This window comes from Puma concolor, chromosome F2 (genome assembly GCF_028749965.1).
Source record: "Puma concolor isolate L17-30 chromosome F2, mPumCon1.1.hap2, whole genome shotgun sequence".
Taxonomy (NCBI): domain Eukaryota; kingdom Metazoa; phylum Chordata; class Mammalia; order Carnivora; family Felidae; genus Puma; species Puma concolor.
In genome coordinates this window covers 618,546-642,746 of record NC_141684.1, presented here as the reverse complement: position 1 = coordinate 642,746, position 24,201 = coordinate 618,546, and the positions used below count along the sequence as shown (strand labels likewise).

Sequence of the window (24,201 nt, the reverse complement as noted above, 5' to 3'; positions counted from 1 at the left end):
CCGCGGCGCCTGGTGGGAGCTCCTGTAGCCGCGCCGCCGACAGACCCCGGCTCTGCCCCCAGGTCCTCTGGCCGCACCTGCTCGAGTTTCTCACCCCCGTGCGATTCACCGGGGCGCTGACCCCGCTCTGCAGGAGCCTCGTGCACCTGGCCCAGAAGAGGGAGGAGGTGGGGGCCGATGCCTTCCTCATCCAGTACGACAGCAACGGTGCGCCCCTGCTCTCCCCGTGCCACCCCTGATGCCTGACCCCACCCTCGCAGCCGCCCCAAGTCCGCCCCGCCCCAGGTGCAGTCAGGGGCTGGGGCTCTGTGGGCAGGCGGCCCCCTGAGCGTTTCTCCCCCGTCCTTTCCAGTGACCCTCCCTTCACCCTACGCCATCACCACGAGACTCCTGGTAAGCGTTGCGCTTCGGCGCTCTGTGCCGGTGGCGCCGTGTCCCCTGACCACGGCACACCGAGGGGGTCTGGGAAGGCCTGGGCGCTCCCCTCGGTCCCCCTGTCCCCTGACTCCTGCTGTCTCGCAGGTGCTCCCCATGGGGTTGGGGGGACCTGCGTCTCAGAGCCGTCTCTGCCTCCACCTCCCCGGGAGGGCGGCTCTGCGGGGCACGGTGGCCCCTCGGGTCTGGAGCTCCCACCTTTACTTCCCTCAGACCGTGTCTTCCAACCCCTACCTGGGGGACGGCCGCGGGGCCGCCTCGCTGCGTCTCTTGAGCGTCCTGCATCGTAACATCCACCCTCTGCTGGGTCAGCGGTGGGCCACCACCGTCCCCCTGCTGCTGGAACACCTGGACGGTGAGGCTCCGGGCGCGGGTGGTGTTCCTCTGCCGGTTTGCATCCGGGTTGGAGAGACCACGTTTTCTGAAGTGGAAGAAACGGCCCCCACGGAGGTTCAGGACACAAGGCGGGAAAGGCGTTCCCTGCAGGGTGTCCCCTGGGAGTTATCGGGGTGTGGAGCGCCTTGGTCCTCCTGAACACAGGGCGAGGCCAGCCCGGAAGGCTCTGGGTGAACTCTGCTTCTATCGATGGGTGCGGGCCGGGCTGACAACATGACTGGTCGTTTCAGAACATACTGAAGAGACCCTGTCCCAGAAGGAGTGGGAGGAAAGGCTGCTGGCGGTGAGGATGGGGGCGGGGGGGGGGGGGGCCTCTCCAGCCTGGGTCAGGACAGCTCAGGGAGCTCAGTAGGCGCCAGTGGGGGGGTGGGGGGTGGGGGAGGATGGGGGAGCTATGGGGGGTGCTGGGGGGAACCACCTGCTGCTGCCCTCACAGGTCACTCACCCTGCTGTGACAGAGCCAGATTTCAGGGGCTTTGAGCTTCTGTGGCCCAGGAATCCTCTCTCCTGTCCCCTGCCAGGCCCACCGCATGTCTGACCACCCAGGGTTTGCTCTGCCTGGGCTTGAAGGTCATCAACAGACCATTCAGAGCCACAGCACAGGACCACCCTGAGGTCACTGCACGTGACGTCACGGGGCCTCAGTGCCCTCCCCGGCCCCCTGAAGGGCTGCATTCCTGGCCCCTCACTGCTTTGGCCCCTGCCCACAGTTCCTTCGGGACACTCTGGCTGTCGTGTCTGACAACACGTGGATTTGCCAGCTGAGCCTAGAGATGTGCAGACAGCTGCCCTGCTACAACGGGACGCCCCAGGAGAAGGTGCACGGAGGAGGGGGTGCCCCGGGGGGGGGGGTTCTGGGCAGCGTCCTTAGGCTACTGTTCTTTTGCCTTGATTCCACGTGATCTTCTGCACGAACCTGTCTCCAGTGGCCTGTGGCCCTGGCAGAGCCAGAGAGGGAGGGCCCGTGAGCCTCTTCCCGGAGGCCCACGGCTGGGGGTGCAGGAGCCCGTCGCCCCCACTCCTCGCGGTGGCCACCGTCGTGGGTGCCGGGCAGCCCCTCCCGCGTCTGCTTGGCGCTCCCGCACTCAGGCGTCGGGCGTGGCTGTGTTCCTTGGCCCTGTTGCAGAACTTCCTGTATAAATGCATTGGAACCACGCTGGGTGCCGCTTCGAGCAAGGAGGTGGTGAGGAAGCATCTGCAAGAGCTTCTGGAGACGGCCAGACACCAGGAGGAGGCCGAGCGCGAGGTGGCGCCCTCCCCAGAGCCTCTCTCTCCCTTCAGGCACTCAGCGTGTGCGTGTGTGCGTGCGTGCGTGACTGCACCTCTCTGGAGCGTGTGCGTGTGCAGGGTGCTCCTTCCCACCCCTGTCCTTGCCCAGGTGTGAGTGCATCTGTGCGTCTCCCAGGGCCTCGCCTGTTGCTTTGGGATCTGTGCCACCTCTCACCTGGATGATGTCCTGGCCCAGCTGGAGGACTTCATGAGGTCAGATGTGTTCAGAAGATCCACTGGCATTTTCAACATTTTTAAGGTACAGGGGTCAGGGTGACCGCTGGGGCGGTGGTGGGGGGGCATCTGGGTGGGACCAGCCGTGCTTCTGTCTTGGCTGTGCTGCTGTGATTTGGGGTCCTGCGGCTGCGGGTTCTGGAGCTTCCTGGGCTCAGGCACCCTGCCGGTTGGGGACAGGGCAGGGAGGTGGCATCCGGTCCGTGCTTCTTTGTGGGTGGGGCTGGTGGGTATGACAAGGGGCAGTCCTGTGCTGGCCATGGGCTCTGAGGGGCTCCCAGGGGCCAGGATGGGACCGCCCGCCTGCTGTCTGCGTGTCCTCTGCCCCCTGGTGGCCAGCGAAGGCTGCATTCTTGGGGAAGCCTGATGCAAGGGGCATGGACCACTGCCCCGTCCGCCACCCCAGTCCTCGTCTCCGGGTGCCTGTTGCAGTTACAGAATCTCAAGTCCGGGCCGGGGGGGAGGGCTCCAGAGCAGCCACTGAGAGGGCAGGGGCCCCTGCCCCCCCTGCCCCAGCCCCCGAGTTGGCTCTCAGCTCCCAGCCCTCCCTTCTGCCCACCTCTCCCATTGTGGTCCACTGCTCAGTGCTTTCCCTTCTGCTGCTTTGTCCCCAGCGGGCCCGTGGCTGGCCTGCCTGTCCCGTTCTGTCCCCGGCGGAGGGACTCTCCGATGGCGCCCTCCGCTCCTTCGGTTATGCCTCTGACATTGCTGGCCAGCTCAGCCCTTCTTCCAGAGGGACCTGGGGGTTCTGAGCGCAAGGCTTCCTATTGGGGGCAGGTAATGGCCTGTAACTGAGGCCCTGCCGACCCCTCTGGCCTCTCAGGACCGAAGTGAGAATGATGTGGAAAAGGTGAAGTCAACTCTGATCCTGTGTTACGGCCACGTGGCAGCACGGGCCCCCCGCGAGCTGGTGCTGGCCAAGGTCGAGTCGGACATCCTCCGGAACATAGTCCAGTACTTCAGCACCAAGGTGGGGGCCTCGGCAGACTGCTTGCGTGGGGGGCGCCATGCAGGCGGGGCAGGGACATCACCGCCAGAGCTTCGCGTTTTAACTCCCTTCAATTTTGTTGTTCAGGTTCTGGGAATAAAGGTAGAGACCAAGGTACAGTGTGTAGGAGTTAAGTGTGAACTATGCCTTTTCTCTTGTCTCTGGGCTGGCCTGGTTGTGAGCTTCAGGGGCAGAAGCCAGGGGGACGCCCCCTGGGGCTCCCCGGTCCCAGTCCCCAGGGATAGCATCTGGGAGCATCGCGCCAGGACGGGTCCCCACTCACCTTGGAGCAGCTTCTCCTCTTACAGCCACAGTAGGGGCCCAGGAGCTAGTGTCCCGGCCTGGATGCTGGGTGGTGGGTGGACAGAAGATGGCCGGAGGGCTTCTGAGCGGCTGGCTGGCAGGCCCACAGGCTGGGGCTCTGCTCCCCGATGCTCACGACGCCCACCTCCTGCCGAGCCTCACTAACGTGTTTCCTCTCTGGGATCTCTGGCACTAACTGGGCACTAACACCTCTCTAGGAGTGGCTGGGCCTTCCCCTTGAAGAGCAGACCCTCTGGGGTCTCCTGGGGTTGGCTGGAGGGGAGGGTATTCTGAGACTTGTCTCTTCCTGGACTTCGTGTCCCCAGGACAGCTCCCCACACCCCCTTTCCTGACTCCCCAGAGGCCGAGTCGGTGGGACAGGCAGGGGACAGTCCCTCTCTGCCGGGGCTCTTCTTGGGCGTGTTCCCTTCTCCCACCTTGAGATGCCCTTCCAGCCACACCCCAGGGTGCAGGGGACACAGCGTGCTGTCTGCCTGAGACAGGCGGAGAGCTGAGTGCCGCAGGGGCTCCAGGCCCCCTGGTCTGCGTGGCAAGAGCTGGAGGGGGACAGGCTGAGAGCCCCTCAGGGAGGAACGTGTGTGGCTGCGGGGCCTGAGGGCTGTCACTCTGGGTGGCCTCCTGTTCTGGATTCCACCCCGAGGGCCGAGAGGCAGCGGCTGCCCACCTCGGGGCAGAGCTGTGCTGTGGGGGCGGGCGTTGGTGGCCCCCCTGCAGTCCTGTGTCCTTCCAGGACCCGGCTCTGAAGCTGTGTCTCATCCAGAGTGTGTGCATGGCCAGCCAGGCCATCTGCAGCAGTGCCCAAGCTGGCTCTTTCCACTTCTCGAGGAAAGCCGAGCTGGTGGCACAGATGATGGTGAGCTCTGGGCGGGGCCCGGCCGGTGCCAGGGTGGCTCCCAGGGCGCGGCCCTAGACAGGGGAGTTGGGCCTGGAGACGCCGGGGGGGGGGGGGGGGGGGGGGGCATGCAACGAGGGGCCCGGCACCCACCTGGGTTGGGGGACAGAGTTGGCCAGAAGCCAGCGCCGGGCAGATGGCTGACCAGGAGGAAGGCTGGTGCTTGGGCCAAGGGCTGAGTCACGGGGCTGGCTCCCCTAGGAGTTCATCAAGGCAGAGCCCCCAGACTCCCTGAGAACGCCCATTCGGAAGAAGGCCATGCTTGCCTGCACTTACCTGGTGTATCCTTTCCTCTGGGTGTGAGGGGGGCTGTGGGGGGGCCCTCTGTGCACGTGCCCTCTGGGCAAGGGGTGTGGCACGGGGCCTTGACTGCGGTTCAGCTCCCTGGAGCCAGCGCTGGAAGAGCGAGTGCAGGCGGACTTGATCCGCGGCTGTCTACACAGCGTCATGGCTGTGCTGCCTGAGCCCGAGGGGGAGGAGGACCGCCAGGAGGTATCACCCTGCATCCACGGTGGGCAGCGGGCAGGCCACTGCAGGCACCGGGGTCACTGGTGGCCTCATCTCTTTCTAAGTCCCTGTACCTGGACACCATGCACGCCCTTGAGGATTTGCTGACAAGCCTCCTTCGGCGGAACATGACCCCGCAGGGCCTGCAGATCATGGTGGAGGTGTGCGGTGGGTGTGCCCTGCCCCGGGGGTGCCCCCCCGACCCCGGCAGCCAGCCCCATGCCTGGTTTTCCTGGCGCAGCCTGCTCCGGGGGCACTGGGGAGTTTGGTGCTCTCTGCCAGTGTATGGGAGGGGCGTCTGTGAACAGGAGGGCTGCCTTGCCTGGACGGGTGGGCGGATGGGGGTGGGCCCACACAGGAGCCTATCGTCGCCTCCCCTCCACTGCGTGGCACGGGGGTGGAGACACCACTCAGGCACCGGATGTGAGCTCCTGGCCGTCTAGGGCTCCTGGCGGAGCGGGCACGTGGCAGCCAAGCCGCACCCCTCCCTGCCGTTTCCGGCGCTGCAGTTGCAGGGGCGAGACTGACCTGCTTGCAAAAGCGGCCCGTCCCCTGGTAGGCCTGGTTCGCTCTCGGTCCGCCTGGGGCGGCCACGTCTGTGGGCCGGGCCAACAGGACGGGGACAGGGCCCCAGCTGTCGGAGGCGACCTGCCGTGACCTGGCCCGCCGGCCGGGGACGGGCGGCCCGGCAGGGATGCTGAGCCGCCCGCAGCGCGCAGGCTGCTGCTTCCCGGGCTCACCCCTGCCCCGGCACCCATGCGAAGCCCCCTCTCCCCCAGCACCTGAGCCCGTGGATCAGGTCCCCACGGGGCCACGAGAGGGTGCGGGCGCTGGGCCTGAGCGCCTGCCTGCTGCAGCACTTCCTGGAGCACCTGCACGTCAGCGTGAGTACCAGGCGACTCCCCTGCCCCGGCCTCGGTCCTGGGTCCCCTGGCCTGGGGGCTGCTGTGTGTGGCCCCCACGTCCCACAGCACCCTCCCAGCTCCCTGGTGCTCCTCCCTGGTGCTCCTCTGGCGGTTCCACATTCCGGGGGCCCCACCATCCTCTTTCCGGAGACGTGCACAGAGGGCCGGTCAGGACCAGGAGTCGTCCTCAGGGCTGGCCACTCATAGTAAAACCTGACGGGCACCCCTCTCCTCGGGAGCCCCCGCGTCAGCTGCGGGGAAGGGGAGGTGGGGGCGGGGTAAAAGAAAGCGAGGACGTTTGGGCAGAGGCAGGGGGTCTGGAGCGGTAGGGGTGGGCTGCGAAGGGGCTCAGTCCGGGAAGCGCGTGGTTGTCTGGCACTTTGGCGTCTGCGGGGGGGGGGGGGGGGGCACGCTGTCGGGGCTTCGCGGCTGTGCGCACAAGGCCGTTGGTCTAGGTGATCCTCGGATAAATTTCGCGTCGTCCTGAAACATCCCTGTTGTGATTTTGGTAGGGATTGCGTGGGACTGATGGATTAACTTGTTGAGCATCCATCAGTAATGGGTCTTTCCACCCAGGCCTCTCGGAAACGCAGGACGGCATCTTCACGCGGCTCTGCTGTGAGAGATTTTGGTGCCTTTGCCAGTGAAGCGCTTTCTGCAAGCGCTGTCAGTAACTGTCTGACTGTAGTTAGTGCCCACGGAAAGCGTGGATTTGTGGACCCTGAGACGCGAGGCGGTTCGTAAGACCCCGTCGTCGTTTCTTTTTTTTTTTTTTTTTTTAATTTTTTTTTTTTTTCAACATTTATTTATTTTTGGGACAGAGAGAGACAGAGCATGAACAGGGGAGGGGCAGAGAGAGAGGGAGACACAGAATCGGAAACAGGCTCCAGGCTCTGAGCCATCAGCCCAGAGCCCGACGCGGGGCTCGAACTCACGGACCGCGAGATCGTGACCTGGCTGAAGTCGGACGCCTAACCGACTGCGCCACCCAGGCGCCCCCCCGTCGTCGTTTCTAATGAGCGTTGGTTCGTTCTCTTGTGCTTCCAGAAGCACAGTCGTGTTGCTTACAGACGCTGATAATTTGGCCTTTCCCCCCAACCCCTGTGCCTCTCGGCCTCTCGTGTTGCCTGGTGTTTCCAGAACAAAGTGGGGACTGACAGCAGCCCCCGGCCTCTAGATAGTTGCACTGCTAGGCATTCTCTATCCTGTTCCAGCTGCGTCTTTCTTTTTTTAAGCTTATCTGTTACTTTGTGAGAGAGAGAACGCACGCGGGTGGGAGAGGAGAGGAGGGGCGCGGAGAGAGAATCCCAAGCAGGGTATGCAACCATCCGCACGAAGCCCATCGTGGGGCTCAAGCTCACGGACAGTGAGATCATGACCTGAGCCAAAGTTGGCCTAACCGACGGAGCGACCTGGGCACCCCTGGTCTGTCTTAATGAGGATGTTTATCAGGAGTAGATGCTTGTGGTCTTTTCTCTTGGTTTTTTGTTTGTTTGTTTTTTGTTTCTTTTGCTTTGTTTTTTTTTTACCTACCCAGAGCCTGATTGTTTGTCTCGCTGGACCTGCTGCATGTGTCTGGATGGTTTTCGCTTCTGAGCGAGCTTAGGCGGCCTTTTCCCACAAATTCTTTCCTGGCCTGCTTTTCACATAAGCCCAGTCTAAGTAGAGTTCACCTTTGTGTGTAAGGTGACAGATGTCTGGCCTCGCTGGGAGGAACGGTGGCTGGCCCCCAAGGTCCTCCCTGCAGCCTACGGCTGGGGTGAGGGCCTTCAGCCGGGCCCTCAGAACAGCGGAGCCTGACTCTCCCTTAAAGGCGCCTGTGCACGGACAGGGTGCGGGCGCTTCCCCAGGAGGCCTCATGCGTGGCGGGCCGATGGGGGCAGGTGGAGGCAGGAGACCGAGGGGTGTGCAACTGATGTCGCGAGGCCGTTTGTTCAGTGTGGGGCAGGCAGGGCTCTGTATCTGGCCAGGAAGACTAGGCCCCGGAAGACGGGCCCGGGACCCCGCTAGGGCGAAAGGCGATCTCACGCAGCCCTTCACCTGACGGGACCTGTGTTCTAGGGGAGGGAACGTCCCACACCTCCTGGCCAGGATCAGCAGAGCCCTGCCCCCCTCTGCTGCCCGTGGGGACTCCCTCTTTATCTCCTGATCGCCCCTCTGCCTGCACACACCTGCTACCGGACCCTCCTCCTCTTAGGGGTCCTGGCAGGGCAGCAGCTCACCGAGGAGCTGTACTGGTCACACCCCTGCCTGTGTCTGGGTCCAGCTGGTGCAGGGACACCTGCCCACTCCTGGCATCTTGGGGGGCCTGGCCCTCCTCTCTGTCCCCCCCAGTGTTGCACGAGGGCCCCGTCCTTCTGCCTCTCCAGGCCCTGGTGCCCTTCCACAACCTGGGCCTCCTCATTGGCCTCTTCTCCCCACGGTGCGCGGACTTGTGGCCTGCCACCCGCCAGGAGGCTGTGAGCTGCGTCCACGCCCTGCTGTACCTCCAGCTGGGCTATGAGGGTGAGCCCCTGGCTGGACAGAGCTGCTGGAGGGAGGAGGGGTGGAGCCTGGGCCTTGGGGGCCAGGGAAGCACCTGCCCGGCCTCCCTCTGCCTTGCCTCTGAAGGCTTCTCCCGTGACTACCGGGACGATGTGGCCGAGCAGCTCCTCGCCCTCAAAGAAGGCCTCGTGCACCCCGACCCCACCGTCCTCTTCCACACCTGCCACAGCATAGCCCAGGTACCCGCCGGGGTGGCGCCGTCACAGCAGCCAGCTCCGAGCACGCCACGGGCTCTGCAGGGCGCCGGGTGGGTGTGCCACGGGGCCAGCGGGCTGGCCCTGCTTCCACCTTCCTGGGGTCAGCCCTCCGAGGCCCAGCAGCAGGGGCGTCAGGAGCTCAGCTGCCGGCTCCGGAGAGCCGAGGAAGCTGCCCCAGCCCGCGCTGTGAGCCCCCACGCCGGGACGGCACTCCTACTCCATCTGGTGTCTGGACCTGGCCCTCGGGTCCCGAGGCGGCGTGCTCTCCTGCGGAAGAAGGAAGGGAGGGGGTGAACGGGGCCCTTCCTGGGTGGGGAGGGAGGACTCCGCGGGAGGAAAAGACGCAGCCCTGGGGGACTCCAGGTGGAGTGGGAGGTTTGCGGCTGGGGCCAGACATGGCGCGGCTGCCGTCTGTGGTTTTGTGTCCCTTCCGTTCTGTGTGCTGCTTTAATGAGTGGCTCGCTCTGCTGTGCTGACCAGACGAGGAGGGGGCTCCGGTCCGTGGCTGGGCTGCTCAGGGTGGATGTGCCACCCCCCACCCTTGACCCTGCAGTCTGGACACCTGCAGGCCACCCCACGGGTCAGGAGGGCAGCCGCCCCCAGACTGCCTTCCAGGGGCCTGGGTCAGGCGGGTCCTTGAGGCACCCCGTGTCCCGGCAGGGCCAGGCTTCGGCCCCGGCGCGCCTCCTGTGCGTGAGCCGCCACCTCGCCCCCGCACCCACGAGGGGGCGAGGGCGGCTGGAGGAGGCACCCGGCAGCCCCCGACCCCGGGATGCTGGGTCTGTGTCCCCACCGGCTCAGTTCTTCTGACACAGCCGTCGTCCTAGATTATTGCCAAGCGCCTCCCGCCAGAGCAACTCATCAGCCTCCTGCTGACCTTGTTTGAGAGTCTGGGAGACCCGGACAAGAACTGTTCGAGGGCGGCTACCATCATGGTCAACTGCCTGCTGAGGGAGCGAGGGAGCATGCTCCAGGAGAAGGTGAGGGGGGCGGGGTGGGGCAGGGAGGGGAGGGGCCGGGCTGGGGCCCGGAAAAAGGAAGGGGAAGGGGAAGGAAAATGCGGGGGGGCGCCGAGCCCCGCGGCGGGTGGGCACTGGCTGGGCCCTCTCTCCGGGCCCTTCGGAGAGTCCCACAGCTGGCTGGCCCACGGGGGCCCTGCCCGGGGCGCTCACGTGCCGCCTGCTCCTTGTGGCCTTCCCGTTCACCCTGTCACCTCTGTGTGCCCTTGGGAGCTCAGGTGGCCGTCTGCGTAGTTGTTCCCAGTCGTGCGTCAGCAGCGGCCCTGCGTCAGCGCGTGTGCCGCGACAGCTGACACGCACGTTCCGCGCTCGGGTCCCCGCGGGTGCGAGGCGGGCTCCGGGGGTCGGGTGGCTGCTACAACGCCCGCCCTGTGAATCCCCGAGAGGCGGACCTGTTGACCGGGAGGGGTTCGAGGCTCCCTTTGGAAGTGGAGCGTCCCAGCAGAGCACGGACTTGTCCTGGGGGTCCCCACGGATGTGCACGCACAGGCGTCCGCCCGCTCCGGAGTCCCTGGTCCCCCAAGCCGACACCCCGCAGGCTGCCCCTGCCTCCCTGCAGTGCGGAGCACCGGCTGGTTCGTACCCCGTAGAGACGGTCTCGCACCCTTCGGGCCCTCGTGTGCCGCCCCTGCTGGCGTGAGGTCACGCACACCGTCGCCCGCGCCTGCGCACCGCCTGGCTGCCGCCTCAGGGGGCACGCGTGCAGTTCCCAGGAGGGGCCGCGTTGCCGTGGGCCGCATGAGGGTGTGTTTCTGTCGGGGACACGCCGGGAGAGGCCGCGCCGTTGCCGGCACCGGTCCGCGTCGTCCTGGGGGTGAGTGGCGGCTCCACGTTGAGCGGGATTCGCGTTTCTCTGGTGGCTTGTGAAGCTGAACGCTTTTGTACGCGTGTGCCGTGCGCAGCTGGAGACGCCCGCGTCTTGCCCATTTTTTTTCTGGGTTGTCTGTGTTTCTCCTGTTGATTTGTGCCAGTACTTTATATATTCCGGATATGAGTTCTCTGTCAGAGATACGCACGCACACGTGGGCACACGGACATGTGTATGTCACCAGTACCTTCTCAGGGAGGGACGAACAGGAGTTTGCTGATGGAGAAGGTGGAAGAGCATCAGAAAGGGCCACATGGCAGGAGAGCTGTGCGTGGTGACCCCTGGAGAGAGAGAGTGTCCCCTCAGGAGACACTTGTCAACGGGCTGCAGGTGTGACGGGAGGGCACGGCCACGGTAGGGTTTGCTGGGGGAAGGCTTGGATTTTATTCTGCACTCAGCGGGGGCCCCCCCGCTTGGACCTGAGTGGTAGAAAGGGGCCCCGGAGGCCCCATGCGCGTGGAGGGGACGGGCCAGTTTGGAGGCCGGGGCCGCTGGTGTTCCTGGTGCGTGGGTACACGGGCCACACTCCGTGTGTCCATCCGGCTGTGAGTGCGGCTGTAACGGGTGTGCGGACGGCTGGCCCTTGGGTGAACTGCCCACGGCGGGGGCTCTGGGTCGTTCAGGCCTCTTTGAAGGTTTGGAGGAGCCTCCTCTGTTCCCACGGCGGCTGCACCGGTTCGCGTTCCCGCCAGCCGTGCAGAGGGCTCCCTTTCCCCACATCCTCACCCACACTTGTTTTTTGTTTTGTTGGTCGCAGACCTCCTGCTGGGTGTGAGGTGGCGCCTCAGAGTGGTTTTGACTTCATTTCCCTCAGGATTGCTGACGATGCACTTGGCCGTTTGTCTGTCTTCTGGGAGACCTGTCTGTGACCTTCGCCCATTTTGCAATGACGTTGTTTGGTCTGTTGTCGTTGGCTGTGCGGTTCTCTGTATGGCCTGGCCACTGGCACAGTATCGGGCGTGTGACCCGGGAGTGTTTTCCCATTCTGTAGCCCTCGATTGTGTCCTCGGACACCTAAAAGTCGTCGTTCTGTAAGAGGCTCCATGCCCGGGGCGGGGGGTGGGGGGGGCGTTGAACCTAGGCCCTGAGATCGGGAGTTGCCAGGTCCTCCTCGCGCACAAAAGGTTTTCGATCCGACGCAGGCCTAGGTTTTTGCCTTCGGTGCCTGTTCCTTGGGTGTCATGGCCAAGAAATCACCACCAAATCCGTTGTCGTGAAGTTTCTGCCTGGTTTGTTTTTTTGGAGCCCCCGTTCCCAACAGAGGAAGGCTCCTTTCATGGGCCCGGCGTGCCGCACCAGCCGGCGGGGGCTCAGGGTGCTGCCGCCTGCACGGTACCCTTCCCAGCTTCGGCCCACAGACACGACACGCACCCCCCTCGCCCCCCAGAGCGGGACTGCTGACGGCCGGGCTCGTGCTTCAGCGCGTCTGTGACACGCACCTCCGTCTTCCACGTGACGGGCACGCTCGCATCCTGCACCCGCGGAGGTCACGCGGGCCACCACTTTCCCCCCTGCCCCGAGAGGCCTTGGCAGGGGGCCCTCTTAGGGACACCAGGACACTGTTGAATGTCTCCGACACGGAATCAGAAAACGTGGTCTTGGCGGGCGGCGTGACCGGACCGAGGGCCCCCGGCCCCAGCGTGCAGCAACGGTGAAACAGAGCATGTCGTAGCGTGAGCGCAGAGGGCAAGACGGGAGGGCGCCGGCTCCTGACCTGGGTCGTCTCGGGAGGGAAGAGAACGGCCTTCTCTGGGTTGGAGGGACGTGTGCTGGCGAAGCCAAGGGGAACAGGTGAGAGGAGACCCTCTGCAAACGAAACGGGGCTGCTGCTGTGGAGGCCTCCCGGCAGCTCCGGCCCGGCGGCCCCCGGCTCGGGCATGTGCCCGAGAGACGTGGAGACAGACGTCCCCGCGAAGACCGGCACGTAGACGCTCACGGCAGCGTCGTGCTTAATGGCCAAATGAAGGAACCTGAATGTCTGTCGGTTAATAAACATAAATAAAACACATCCCACCCGTACGCTGAAATGCTACTCGGCAACCCGGAGGAGTGAAGTATGAAACACGCTCCGCATGGATGAGCCTTGAAAACGTCGTGCCCCGTGAAAGACAGCAGCCACCAGAGGCCACCTAGTGTGTGAGTCTGCAGGGCCGGGAGGAGGCCAGGGGCCGGGGCCGGGTGGTTAATGCACACGCAGCTTCTCTGGGGTGATGGCAGTGTCCTCGCGCAGCACGACCCTGTGTCTGTACGAGAGACCGCCGAGGGCTGGACTGCGTGGCGCGTCCTGGCCCGGCGGAGCCGTGAAGAGAGCACACGGCGGGAGACCGCGCCGTGAGGGGCGGACACCAGCCTGGGGCACGGGCGCAGGGCCGGTGAAGGTGAGCCCTGGAGCTGCCTGGAAGGTGGAGGGCGCACGGGCCGTCGGAACGCAGACCCCTGGCTGAGACCGGACGGAGCCGGCTCACCGGCACAGACCCCAGCCCGCGGGCCCCCCGCGGCCGAGCACCGGGACCTGCTGCCACGCTCACGAGTCGCACGGATCGGAGCCGTTCACGCGCCCCAGTGGGTTCCGGCCGCCGAAGAAAATCCGCAAGAGCGAGGAAAACGCTAGAGAGGACAGATAAACCCACGGAGACCATTAGAAACACCTCTGAGGAGACAAGTCGGGGAAAGAGCCAACATCCCGGAGAGGAGGCAGCGAAGTGAAGGAAAGAGGAGAAGCCGCCACAGTCCGGCTCAAAAACCCGCCCTGGGACGGACGCACGTGGGGAAGATCCACGGTTACGTTAGTGCCGGAGGGCGGGAACGTTACGTGCACGAGCGAGGCGTGTGTCCAGGCCGGGAGCCCAGGGGAAGGGGGAGCGCCGCTGGCCTTGGCCGCTTCAGCAGTGAACTCGGACGGGAAGGGCCCACAGATGTTCTTGCATCGGTGGGAGCCAGGCCCCGGCCCAGCCGGTGTGGAAAACACCTCCTTCCTGCCAGAGCCCTGGGGCCGGGGTTAGGGACACTCTCTACCCCGGCAGCTGGGGGGGGTGGGGGGATGGGGGGGGAGAGGGCGGGCAGTGGGAGCAGAATCCACTTGCTGCACCCACAGTTGTGAAGCGAGTGTCATCGTGGTGACAAGCCTTTCGAGAAACGGTGGTAAGGACACCGGTCCCCATGGCCGGGTAGGGACCGCTGGCCTGCCCCACTCCAGGCACGTGGCCTCCCACGTTTCCTAACATCCGAGTTGCGCACCTCTTGTGCCCCGCACGCTTGCAAGACTCTACCACACGAGCAGGCGTGGGCCTGGCCTGGAAGGTTCCAGGTCGGAGCCAAGACCTGTACCTCCCTGCTCCTCCTGCTGCCCGGCCGTCGGGTGGGCTCCTCGGCCGGCTCCGCCCGGGCACCTGGGAGGTGGCCAAGTCCACAGTCGGCTGGCTGTCCCTGTCCAGGGACTGTGTCCCTGCCGCCGTCTGTCTGCTGTCGTCTTGGACTGTGGTGTCTTCCCGCTGCGCAGCCGGGGCAGTAGGCGATCCCCGTGGTGGGGCCTGGCACCCCTTTCCCAAGAGCCCTGGGCACCCGCAGTGACAAGCCCGTGCCCAGAAGAGGGCCCGCTTGCCGCGTCGGGGCCTGGGCTGTGCTCTGGCTGCCCCTTCTTGAACCAGATGGCCCCTCTCGCTTCTGGGATGACAGCAGCCTGCCAGCCGCGGTCCAAGAACGAGCGTCCCCTTCCTGGTCCTCGCTGTCGCAGCCCACCGCTTACCTTGCCTTTGCTGGGCGAGGGGGGCCCGGGGCTTGCGTCCCCACGTGGGGGCGTGCGGGGCCATCGCAGCTGCCGGCCTCCGTGCTCCGTGTGTCACGCGAACGCTGCCCGTGTGCACCCTGGCACGCGCTCTGCTCTGGTGGCCTCCCACGTGGAATCTGGGTCCCCGCACCGGGACGTGGCATCTCTCTCCGTGGTGGCCGGCGGTGATCCCGCGGGATTCCCGCCCCCCGTGACCCTGGCTGGGGGGCTCACAGCTGGCGGCTCTGATGGCGCTGGAACGCCTCCTGGGGTGGGTGTGCCCAGGGCCTGACCCCCGCGCCCCCCGCCCCACAGGTGCCCGAGATCGTGAGCGTTCTGCGCTCGAAGCTGCAGGAGACCCGAGAGGAGCACGTCCTGCAGGCCGCACAGCACAGCGTGTACCTCCTGGCGTCCCAGCACTGCGCGGCCGTGGTGTCCAGCCTCCTGGGCGGCCCCCTGCCCTTTGACAGGTACCCTGCGCCTGCCGGCCTTTGGGGTGGACGGGGTCCCGGCCGCCTGGGCCGCAAGCCGAGGTCAGCCCAGACTCGGCACTCGAGGGTCCCGTCTGCCCCGCGTGGCGCCCCGGCACCCCTGGCTCCTTCCCGCGTTCTCTGTCCCCGATTCTCTTCTGCAGGGCACCTGTCGCCATCCCCAGCCCCCCACCCCGTGCACCCCCACTCACACCCCCAGCTCCCGAGTTTCCGCCCACGAGCCTCACAGGAGAGCGTCTCTCCCGGCCGAGGACCATGCCCTGGTCCTGCCTTTGCTGTGCGCAGGGCTGGGAGTGGTCTCGGACCCCGGCGCGGTTGGTACCGTCTGCCCGCCGTCGGGCGCCGCCATTCTCCCTGACGCGTGTCCGCTCTGGGGGTGTGCCGCTGGGCGGGGGTGAGCGCACGGTCACGGCCCCTCCTCCCCGGGAGTGCCTTCTGCATTTCCATCCTGTCCCCGCCAACCTTTCCTCGTCCGTCTGTCCTTCCAGCGTAAGTGGCTGCACCTCCCCACCGACGTGGTGGGACGGGATGGCAGCCTCAGCGGGGACCCCTCTTTGCCGCTCCTCTTCTGTCCTGATCGTCTTTCTTGTGTCTTGTGGCCGACGGGCTCTTTTTATAGATTGGTCTTCCCCTGCATTAGTTTGGAAGTTGTCAGCCCTCTTTCTGTTCTAGTGGTTGCCCTGAGAGTGGCCCCGTGTGCGCAGAGCCTGGCTCACGACTGTCTCCCTTCGGGCAGCCCGGGCCTTTGCCCGCCCGCCCGCCCGCCCCCTCCCCCCCCCCACCCCGCACGTCCTCACCTACAGGACAGGGTAGGGTCGCGTGTTGCCCGCCGTCGGTGCCCCTGCTGGGTCTGCTCACGCACCTGCCACCTGCTTCTCGCTGAAGAGCACACACTGTCCACACCACTGGCTGCAGCGTCCCGTGCCTGCAGGCGGCCATCCCCCAGGCGGCTCCCGCCCGGCCCTTCTCGAAACCCGAAGGTCGCCGCTGTCTGACTGCTATCGTCAGACAGGCATTTTGCCTGATCTTGAACTCAAACAGAATCAGTGTAAGCAGAATCGTACGGAATTTTCTCCTGGCTTCCTCGGGGTAGTGCGCTGTCTTCACGGTGCACGCGCCGCTGCTCGTCGTCATGCTGCGCTGCAGCCGTGGGCGACACGCCGGCCGCGTCCAGGAGCCGGACGGTCCTGGCGCAGGGGGCCAAATGTGACCCGCCGCCTGTTTTTGTACGGCTGGCGAGCCAAGAATGAATTTTAAACTTACAAACGGTTAGAAAAAAGATTTTTTAAAGAGTATTTCATGATGTGTGAAAATCACACGGGATTAAAATTTGCCCACACGCGAAGTATTCTCGGAACGTGGCACACCCGTTCGCCTCCGCGTTGGTGTCTGTGTCGGAAGCGTGCCGTGCCCTGCCCGGGATGCAGGTGGACGGGGCTGCCCAGCGGCGAAGCCCCGTGCCTCCCCGGTGTCCCTCTCTCCTGGTGGCATCTTGGCCCCTTGCTTTCCTTCGCCTGAAGTAGGTCCTCCAGACTGCGGGGGGCGAGCTCTTTACTGGCCGTCGGAAGACACGTTCCTCTGGCCGCCCTCCGGGGATATTACTTTGGTAGGGTTGGCATTTGGGTTGGGCCGGTCTCCCGTGGCGGGAGGGGGCGCGTGGCTGTTCTCTGGCTCCCGCGGGACTCACTAGTGCTGTCGTTCTGAAGGAAGCCCGCCGGCTTTTCTCCGCTGCGCACGGGCCGGGCACTTGTCACTGGCATCCCGCCTGATGCCGGCAGGGGCCCGCAGCCTGCTTTCCTTCATCCTCGTGCGTTCTGAACACTTGCCAGCCCTTGTCTTTTCAGATCCTCTCTCCACCCTGTGCTTCTGGGACAGCCTGTCACCCCACCCCTCACGTCTCTGGTTCTGGTCTCTGAATTTCCACTGTGGTCTTTCTTGTGCTGACTTCGGGTGACTTCTTCCCGTGACCTTCCACTTGTCCCACGTCACCCCTGCTCTGCTCAGGCTGGCGCCAGTTGCCTCTGCAGGGCGCAGCGTCCCGTGTGTCGTTTCCGAAGGGCCGTGGGTTCTCTTTCAGAGTTGCTTATCGAGGGGCACCTCAGGGCGGAGGGGGGGGGGGGCCTCTGTGGGTTAAGTGACCGACTCTTGGTTTTGGCTCAGGTCGTGAACTCACGGTTTGTGAGTTCGAGTCTCGCGTTGGGCTCTGCTGACGCTGCAGAGCCTGCTGGGGGTTCTGTCTGCCCCTCTGCCCTGCTCTCTCTCCAAATAAATTTTAAAAGTCGCTTATCGAGTTTTGGAGTTTCCGGTTCCCATTCGGTGCTTGAGGTCTGTCGTTTCGGTCTATAAGCGTATTAAGAGCTGTAGCTTCTGCGGGGTCTCACCCCCGAGGCCGAATGAGGCTGTCTCCTGCAGGAAAGCCTCCTGTTTGCTTCTGGCAGCTCCCAGGGGACTTCAGGGCCTCTGTTCAGGCCGAGACTTTTCTCCCTGCCCTTTATTGCCAGTGCTGCTCACCGGGGTCGGGGGACGGGGTGGGTTCGTTTGGATGCGAGGTCAGGGCACCGCCTGCCCGGAGCGGAGCCCTTGGAGTCTTGTGGGTGCATCTGGGGTGTGGGGCCGAGCCGGCGGTGGCCTGGAGGTGACTGTCCTTCTGCCTTGTGGCAGCCACACCTGCACCCTGTGGCGGGCGCTGGCCCTGGAGCCCAGCCTCACCACACAGGTCCTGGGGCTGCTCCTGGAGAAGATGAGCAGGGACGTCCCGTTCAAGGAGACCCGGGCCTTCCTGCTAAGCAGCTCTCCTGGCCGCGAGGCCACGCTGCTGCCCCTTGCGGTGAGTGGGGCCCCGGGGCTGATGCGCATTGCCCCCTTCTGCCTGCTCCCTGGTGGTGAGGGGGCCGGGTGAGGGGCCGCGCTGCCCCTGGCGGGAGGAGGACCCCACAGGGGGCCTGGGTGCCACCCCTCAGGCACCTGGCAGCTAATGGGGGCGCCGGAGCCGGGCCAGCTCGGAGCCCAGGCTCGTAAAGGCCCCACAGGTGTTGGTCCCCAAGGGAAACCGCTCCGTTTCATCCTGCGGAAAAAAGCAAGCCTGGCTTGGCAACATTTCCAGCAGTAAAAGCAGCTGTGAGAATTTCCTCCTCCTCCTGCTATGGAAGCAAGGGCAGATGGCCGGAGGCCTGTCCCCAAGGGGGTCACGCTGCCCCCCCCCCCCCCCCCCCCGTGCCTGCCTCCTGCCCCGGGGGCCTCCCGCTCCCCCCCCGCCCGCCCGCCCCAGGACCGAGACCTCTCAGCCCGGCGGGGGCTTCGGGCTGGTGTGGTTCTGGGGGTGCAGAGCCCAGCCTTCACCGTCGCCAGCCCCGTTAGAAAGGGCTCCGGCGGGAGGGCTGAGCCTGAAGCGGCCCCTGTCCGCAGGCCACGTGTGCCCTGCACGAGGTCCTGAGCGCCCTGGAGTCTGGGCCCGCGGTGCTCGAGCTGTACCCACAGCTGTTTGCCGCGCTCCTGCTGCGGGTCAGCTGCACCCTGGGCGTCCTGCTGCCCCGGAGCCTGCAGGCCAAGGAGAGGAGGAGCGTGGGCTCGGCTGTGGCCCCGAGGAGCCTCGAGCCCTGCAGGTAACCGGCTCCTCCTCTGCCGCCGCGGCACCACTGCGCCCCGCCGCCCCCCGCCCCAGGGATGATGTTCCAGGCTACGCTGTCCACCCTGGCGGCGCGGTTTCCTCGGGCTGTGTCTGGGACAGGCACCGTGGGAGAGGCGGCCCCAAGTCTGTGGGGTGGTGCCGTCCTCAGGGTGGCCCGCAGGGGCTGTGTGGGGACACTCGGGTGGGCCCAGAGTAGCACCGCCTTCCGGGAGGTGGGGCTGCAGGGAGTATTCGGGGTGCATGTGGGGCCTGGGCTGAGCCCCCACCTCCACCCCCGTGTCTGCAGCCTCGGTGCTCAGCCCTGGGTCCCTGCTCCTACGCTCTGCACCAGAGCCGCTTCTTCAGGCAGAAAGCGTGCGGTGGCCTCACCGCCTCTCCCCAGGGCCCCCTTACAGGGGTCAGATCCCCAGCCCCGCGGGGAGGGCTCAGCACCAGCCCCCACACCACTGGCCTGTGCAGGCACCTTCCCTCTCTGCTCTTTTTGGGGGTATGGGCCCTGGTGGTCTGTCAAGTGGGCCCTGGGGCGGGAGAGCGGGACAGGCAGGGTGGAGCTGCTTGAGGGAGGTGGTGGGCCGAGGGCTTCAACAGCTCGGGCGTCGGTCCCTGGGCCCACCATAGTGGCACTTCGGAGCCCAAACGACGGCCCCGGGGCCACAGGGCAAAGGGAGGAAGCTGATACCCCGGGGCCTGCAGACCTCCCCACCCGTTCCAGGCGCGTGGGGCCGGATGGGCCCCGGGCCCCGTGGTGGGGACAGACGGGGGCAGCGTCAGTACGCCCCGCCCCGCCGCCGGAGCGGCCCCGGCCCGGGCGCTCTGGGAGGGGCCGCGTGCCGGAGCCCGGAGCCCCCCCGGCTCTGCGCAGACCAAGCAGAAAATGCGAATGCGCTGGCAAACACCGCCGGGACTGCACGCCACAGCTCGTGAGCCCTCAGCGGGGTCCCTGGGCTGCCACCCCGAGCTGAGACGTGCGCAGAGCCAGGCGCAGGTAGAGGAGGCCCGTCAGGCCACGGTACGGGCCGCATCCGTAAGAGCTCCGGGCAGCGGGGTGGACGAGCCAGGGAGGCGCCTTCTCAGCCAAACCTGCATCTCCCCACTTTAGATTGGCTGTAGCCAAAAATCGCCCTAAATGAGCCGTCTTGGTCAAAGGCAGGCCACCTGGTGGATGCCCCTTCCTCAGTTGCTGGCCACGTCAGGTCAAGCGTCCACCCTGGGCCGGGAGCTCCCAGGGCCGGCGGTGCGGGGCCACACGCATCTGGAGGCCAGCGTGAGGCCTGGAGTGAGAGGTGGCCACTCGCAGGGGCGAGGTCAACACCGGGCCAGGGCTGCTGTGGCCCCAAGGCTCCCCACGTGGGGTTCCGGGAGCCCCGACGAGCTCTCTTCGGGCCTCGGGCTTTGGTGTGAGGTTCTCCCGGGTGCCAGACCGATGCTGCTCCCCACCCCCCAACCCCCCACCCCCGACCCGGGACCATGGGCCGTGCCCCTGCGGCCTGCCCGCTGCCAGCCCCGCGTGCCCCAGCTGGGCCCCGTGGGCGCAGCCCCCACCAACCGGGGAGACAGGAGAGCCAAGTGCCTGCAGGGCTGTGGGAGCAGGCACAGCAGCAGGGTCAGCCCAGCCCTGGCCGAGTTTCTAGAGGGAGCCGGGCACATCCTGGCTCCCAGGTGGGAGGCCCTTCCTCACTGGCACAGAGCCCCATCTGTGGTCCCCTCCTTGGGCTCCGGGGTGTCCCAGGGTGGGTGTGGCTGTGCGCACGCGAAAGCAGGGGACTTAGGTGCAGGAACAGAGCCTGATTCTCAGGGTGTCGGGCATGTCTGAGGCCAGACACGTCTGTGGTGCAGTCACAGCCCCAGGCCTTTGGAGACCCTGCTCCGCCCTGCCCACCGACACTGGGTTTCCCAGGCACTCATCCGAAGGCTCCGTGCTGCCCAGGCAAGAAGAGTCAGACGCCGATCTGTCTTTTGGGTTCATTTTTGTTAACGGTTTTGTTTTCTTTTTCTTCTTGTCTTAGTTTAATTAATGAAGGTCTTTAAAGCAAGGGACAAAAGCTGTTGGTTGTTACCCTAAAAGTGCCGGAGGGCCCTGCCTGCTTCCAGAGGGTCTTGGGGACGCTGCCCATCGTGGGGGATGGGTGGCCAGATGTCTCAGCAGCTTGAGACCAGAGAGGAGGGGAGGCTGCTCCCCAAGAGCACGGGTCTGTGCGTATGGTACGGAGCAGAGGGACACACGGGGCCTCTGCCGCCCTCACCCTGCCCCCCAAACCCACCCCCGCGTGTCCCGCAGCTGCGCGGTGGATGCTCTGCAGGCTATGCTGCTCCGGGGGGGTAATGAGGACGTGGTGCGGCGTGTGGAGCTGGAGGGGGGCTGGCAGCTGCTCAGGACCTCAGCAGGACACGAGGAGGGGGTCACCCGGCTGGCCAGGTAAGGGGGCCGTGCCCCTGCACACAGGCTCCAGCACCGCTGAGGCACAGTAGGCCAGGCTCTCTGACAGCAGATATTTAGGGGCACCTGGGAGCCAGTGAGCCCAGCTTGGGGCCTCTGGCACGTGCGTGGAAGCGGAGAGGCCACCAATGCAGCTCTGAGCTTCTGGCCACGTTGACAGTCTCGGGGTGGGGGGCAGCGGGAAGGCCCCTCTACGGAGGCCTGGTGAGGTGGGCTAGGATACTAGGGAGGGAGGATATTCAGGGTTCAGCACCTGGGGCGAGGGCCTTAAGGGCCGGGGCCCTTGACCAAGCGGGCTGGGAGGTGGGGGCAACCCCTTGGGTCCACGTTGGCTTGGGTGGCTTCGGAGCAGCCCGAGGTCCCAGCACCTGTGCTGTGTGGCCTCCTTCCACAGCGCCATGGCCAAGTGTGCAGGCCCCCGGCTGCCCCTGGTGATGAAGGCGCTCGTGTGCACACAGAGCAGTGTGTATGAGATCCAGAGGGTCACCTCCACGGCGTTCCTGGCCGAGGTACTTGTCACTTGTTCCGATCTGCTGAGGGCCTGGGAGGGTGGGGAAGGAAGCCCCCTCCACACAGGCAGGCACCGGCCTCCCCAGCCAGGGCCATCGCCCAGTTCCCGCTTGGCGCTGCTGGGTCCAGAGGCCGCCAGGCCAGGCCTGGTGACAATCCCACTCTGTTCAGTGGAGGCCTCGGCTGTGCGGTCTGTGCTGGGCCCTCACGGGGGACGCACCAGCAGCCACAAGGCCCGAGCCTCCCTTGGATGCCCCCTTGTGGCCGACAATGCCAAGACTTGCCCAAAGGCCACAGCATTGGGAGCTGGGGTGTGGCCGGGGTCAGGAACTGGAGAGAACCAAGGGAGGCCCTGAGTTGGCCTCTGCCACGTCCACTCCTCGTGCGTGTGAGCTGCCCGGTGGCGGGGAGCAGGCGCCGCTGCGGAGGCAGCCCGGACCGCCCAGGGTGGGGCGAGCCCTGGGGGTGGGGGAGGGGGCTTGGGGAGGGTCAGCGGCAGGTGGTCACAGCACCTCTGCCTTCAGCTGCTCAAGAGCAACGTGGTGAACGACCTGATGCTTCTGGAGTCGCTGCTGGACAACCTGGCGGCGCGGCAGAAGGACACGAGTGCCAGCGTGCGGCGGCTGGTGCTGCGAGGCCTGGCCAACATCGCCTCCAGCTCCCCGGAGAAGGTGAGTGGGCAGGGCAGTCACCGCACCCCGCCCCCTCCAGCCCCCGCTGCCCTGCCTGTGGCTTAGGGCCAGAAGAGCTGCGGTGGGCAGAGAGACCCAGACAGACACCGTGTGGGCAGCGGGGACCTTCAGGGAGGTGGCCCACTGAGCAGCACAGTGGGGCGAGCCTGCGGGGTGGGGAGCCGGGTCCCCCTGGCCCCGTGACAGCTGAGTGTGGGGCACCCCCAGGTGCAGGCCCACGGCCCCCAGCTCCTGACAGCCATGATCGGCGGGCTGGACGACAGGGACGACCCTCACAGCCTGGTGGCCCTGGAGGCCATGGTGGGCCTGGCAAGGCTCCTGGAGCTGGTGAAGCGCCAGGACCTGCGCTCCGTGCTGCTGCACGTTGCCATCCGGATCCGGCCCTTCTTCGACAGCGTAGGCCGGGCAGGGTGCAGGGGCTCCGACAGGCCGGTCGGCCTCCCCCTCCCCCCACCCCTGCCAGGCGGCCTGGAGCCTGCTCCCCGGGCCCCCGCGGGCCGTGGCACCCCCACCTCCACCCCACCCCTAGAGCTCAGGGCTGGTCTCAGCCTGGAGCTGCTCCCCATGCCAGCCTGTCTCGGTCAGTCCCCAGGCGCCCGTGCCACAGGGACAAGGAGGGTGGCCCAGGGAGGGGGCCCGAAGCCCCGCGCTGGCTGACACCTGCCCTCCCACCCTGCCCCGCCCCGCCCCGCCCCACCCCACCCCACCCCACCAGGAGAAGACGGAGCTCCGCTCTGCGTCCATCCGCCTCTTCGGGCACCTCAACCAGGTGTGCCACGGGGGCTGTGAAGACGTCTTCCTGGAGCAGGTTGTTGCTGGGCTGGTGCCCCTGCTGCTGCACCTGCAGGATCCCCAAGCCCCTGTGACCAACGTGAGTCACCGGCGGGGACGAGCGAGCCGGGCCCCGCTCACGGGTCAGGGACTCAAGTTCACGCCCTGCAGGCCTGCAGGTTCGCCCTGCGCCTGTGCGGCCCCAACCTGCAGCATGAAGAGCTGGCGGCCGTCTTCCAGAAGCACCTACAGGAGGGCCGGGGCCTGCACTTCGGGGAGTTCCTCAACGCCACCTGCAAGCTCCTGGTGAGGGTGGGGCGCACTGGGTACCGGGGAGGGGGCCGGGGGCCCGGGACCGAGACCGAAGGCCTTCTGTGCAGATGCACCACTTCCCGGAACTGCTGGGCCGCCTGGCGGCCACCAGCCTCTTCTACTTCAAGAGCAGCTGGGAGGACGTCCGTGCTGCCGCCCCCATGCTCATGGGTGAGCCCTGCCCCACCGTCCCCTTCTACCTGTGTGAGCCCCTGCCCTACCCTGACCCTGCCCTGCCCTTGCCGCAGGGTTCCTGGTGCTGCACGCGGAGCCGGAGCACCAGCCACAGGTGGACCTGGAGCAGATCACGGCAGGTGAGCCCCGCCCCGGCCCCGCCCCCCCAACCTGTTGGCTGCTGAGCCCCGCCCCGGCCCCGCCCCCCCCAACCTGCCGCCTGTAAGGGGCCTCCCTGACCTGTGGGCACCAGGGGACTAAGTGATTTTCCTGGATTTCAAGGATTTTTCCCCTGTCACTGGTGACCTCATCGTCTCTAGTAATTCACGGAAACTTCTTAACTGTTCCAAAAGAGCTTAAAAAACACTAAAAAAGGAAAAACTATCTTTCCGTTGGCTCCCAGGCGCTCCCGGCAGAGGCCTGTCTTAGGAGGGCGGTGGGCGGGTGGCCCCCCGCACAAGGCGGGGGTGCACCATGGGGTCCTGGCCCCCCAGGCTCCAGGCACCGGGAAGGGGGCGGGGCCGGGACACCCTGATAGTGGCTCCCCGTCCCCCAGCGCTGCAGCTCCTGCTCAAGGACCCAGCCCCCCTGGTGCGCGCGAAGGCTGCCGAGACCCTGGGGCGCCTGGTCAAGTTCGCCTGAGGCTCCCGCAGCAGTGCCAGCCCGGGTCTGCGCCTGAACCCCCACGATGGGGCCCTGAGGAGCTCCCTGCTACCAAGGGTCCAACCCCTGCCATTCCAGACAAGGCCCCTGGAGGCCGGGAGGGCAGGCAAGCTGCTGTAACCCCTGGTTTCCAATAAAGCCATCCGCTCCTCAGCAGCTGGCGTAGGCGTGCCAGGACG

At 66.2% G+C, this 24,201-nt stretch overlaps 1 protein-coding gene across 5 annotated transcripts in view; it reads left to right on the top strand.

Annotated features, from left to right (window-relative positions):
• The window catches only part of MROH1 (maestro heat like repeat family member 1), a 63,162-nt gene extending 38,984 nt beyond the window's left edge, over positions 1 to 24,178 (top strand). The window contains exons 15-43 of one of the 5 annotated variants that reach the window (XM_086696082.1): positions 63 to 207; positions 353 to 393; positions 649 to 790; positions 1,062 to 1,114; positions 1,542 to 1,649; positions 1,958 to 2,077; positions 2,237 to 2,359; positions 3,158 to 3,304; positions 3,410 to 3,436; positions 4,377 to 4,499; positions 4,740 to 4,819; positions 4,919 to 5,030; positions 5,111 to 5,206; positions 5,825 to 5,929; positions 8,320 to 8,455; positions 8,561 to 8,673; positions 9,519 to 9,671; positions 14,660 to 14,814; positions 17,497 to 17,662; positions 18,241 to 18,437; positions 20,742 to 20,879; positions 21,295 to 21,409; positions 21,935 to 22,081; positions 22,310 to 22,498; positions 22,818 to 22,973; positions 23,045 to 23,179; positions 23,254 to 23,356; positions 23,434 to 23,499; positions 23,916 to 24,178. In XM_086696082.1, the coding sequence (XP_086552208.1) occupies positions 63 to 207; positions 353 to 393; positions 649 to 790; positions 1,062 to 1,114; positions 1,542 to 1,649; positions 1,958 to 2,077; positions 2,237 to 2,359; positions 3,158 to 3,304; positions 3,410 to 3,436; positions 4,377 to 4,499; positions 4,740 to 4,819; positions 4,919 to 5,030; positions 5,111 to 5,206; positions 5,825 to 5,929; positions 8,320 to 8,455; positions 8,561 to 8,673; positions 9,519 to 9,671; positions 14,660 to 14,814; positions 17,497 to 17,662; positions 18,241 to 18,437; positions 20,742 to 20,879; positions 21,295 to 21,409; positions 21,935 to 22,081; positions 22,310 to 22,498; positions 22,818 to 22,973; positions 23,045 to 23,179; positions 23,254 to 23,356; positions 23,434 to 23,499; positions 23,916 to 24,001 (3,477 nt within the window). In that variant the 3' untranslated portion in view covers positions 24,002 to 24,178. Of the gene's footprint in view, positions 1 to 62; positions 208 to 352; positions 394 to 648; positions 791 to 1,061; positions 1,115 to 1,541; positions 1,650 to 1,957; positions 2,078 to 2,236; positions 2,360 to 3,157; positions 3,305 to 3,409; positions 3,437 to 4,376; positions 4,500 to 4,739; positions 4,820 to 4,918; positions 5,031 to 5,110; positions 5,207 to 5,824; positions 5,930 to 8,319; positions 8,456 to 8,560; positions 8,674 to 9,518; positions 9,672 to 14,659; positions 14,815 to 17,496; positions 17,663 to 18,240; positions 18,438 to 18,749; positions 20,883 to 21,294; positions 21,410 to 21,934; positions 22,082 to 22,309; positions 22,499 to 22,817; positions 22,974 to 23,044; positions 23,357 to 23,433; positions 23,500 to 23,915 lie in introns of those variants that run through there. The other 4 variants (XM_086696083.1, XM_086696080.1, XM_086696081.1 and 1 more) reach the window with 4 other exon arrangements.
• Positions 24,179 to 24,201: the final 23 nt, after the last annotated feature.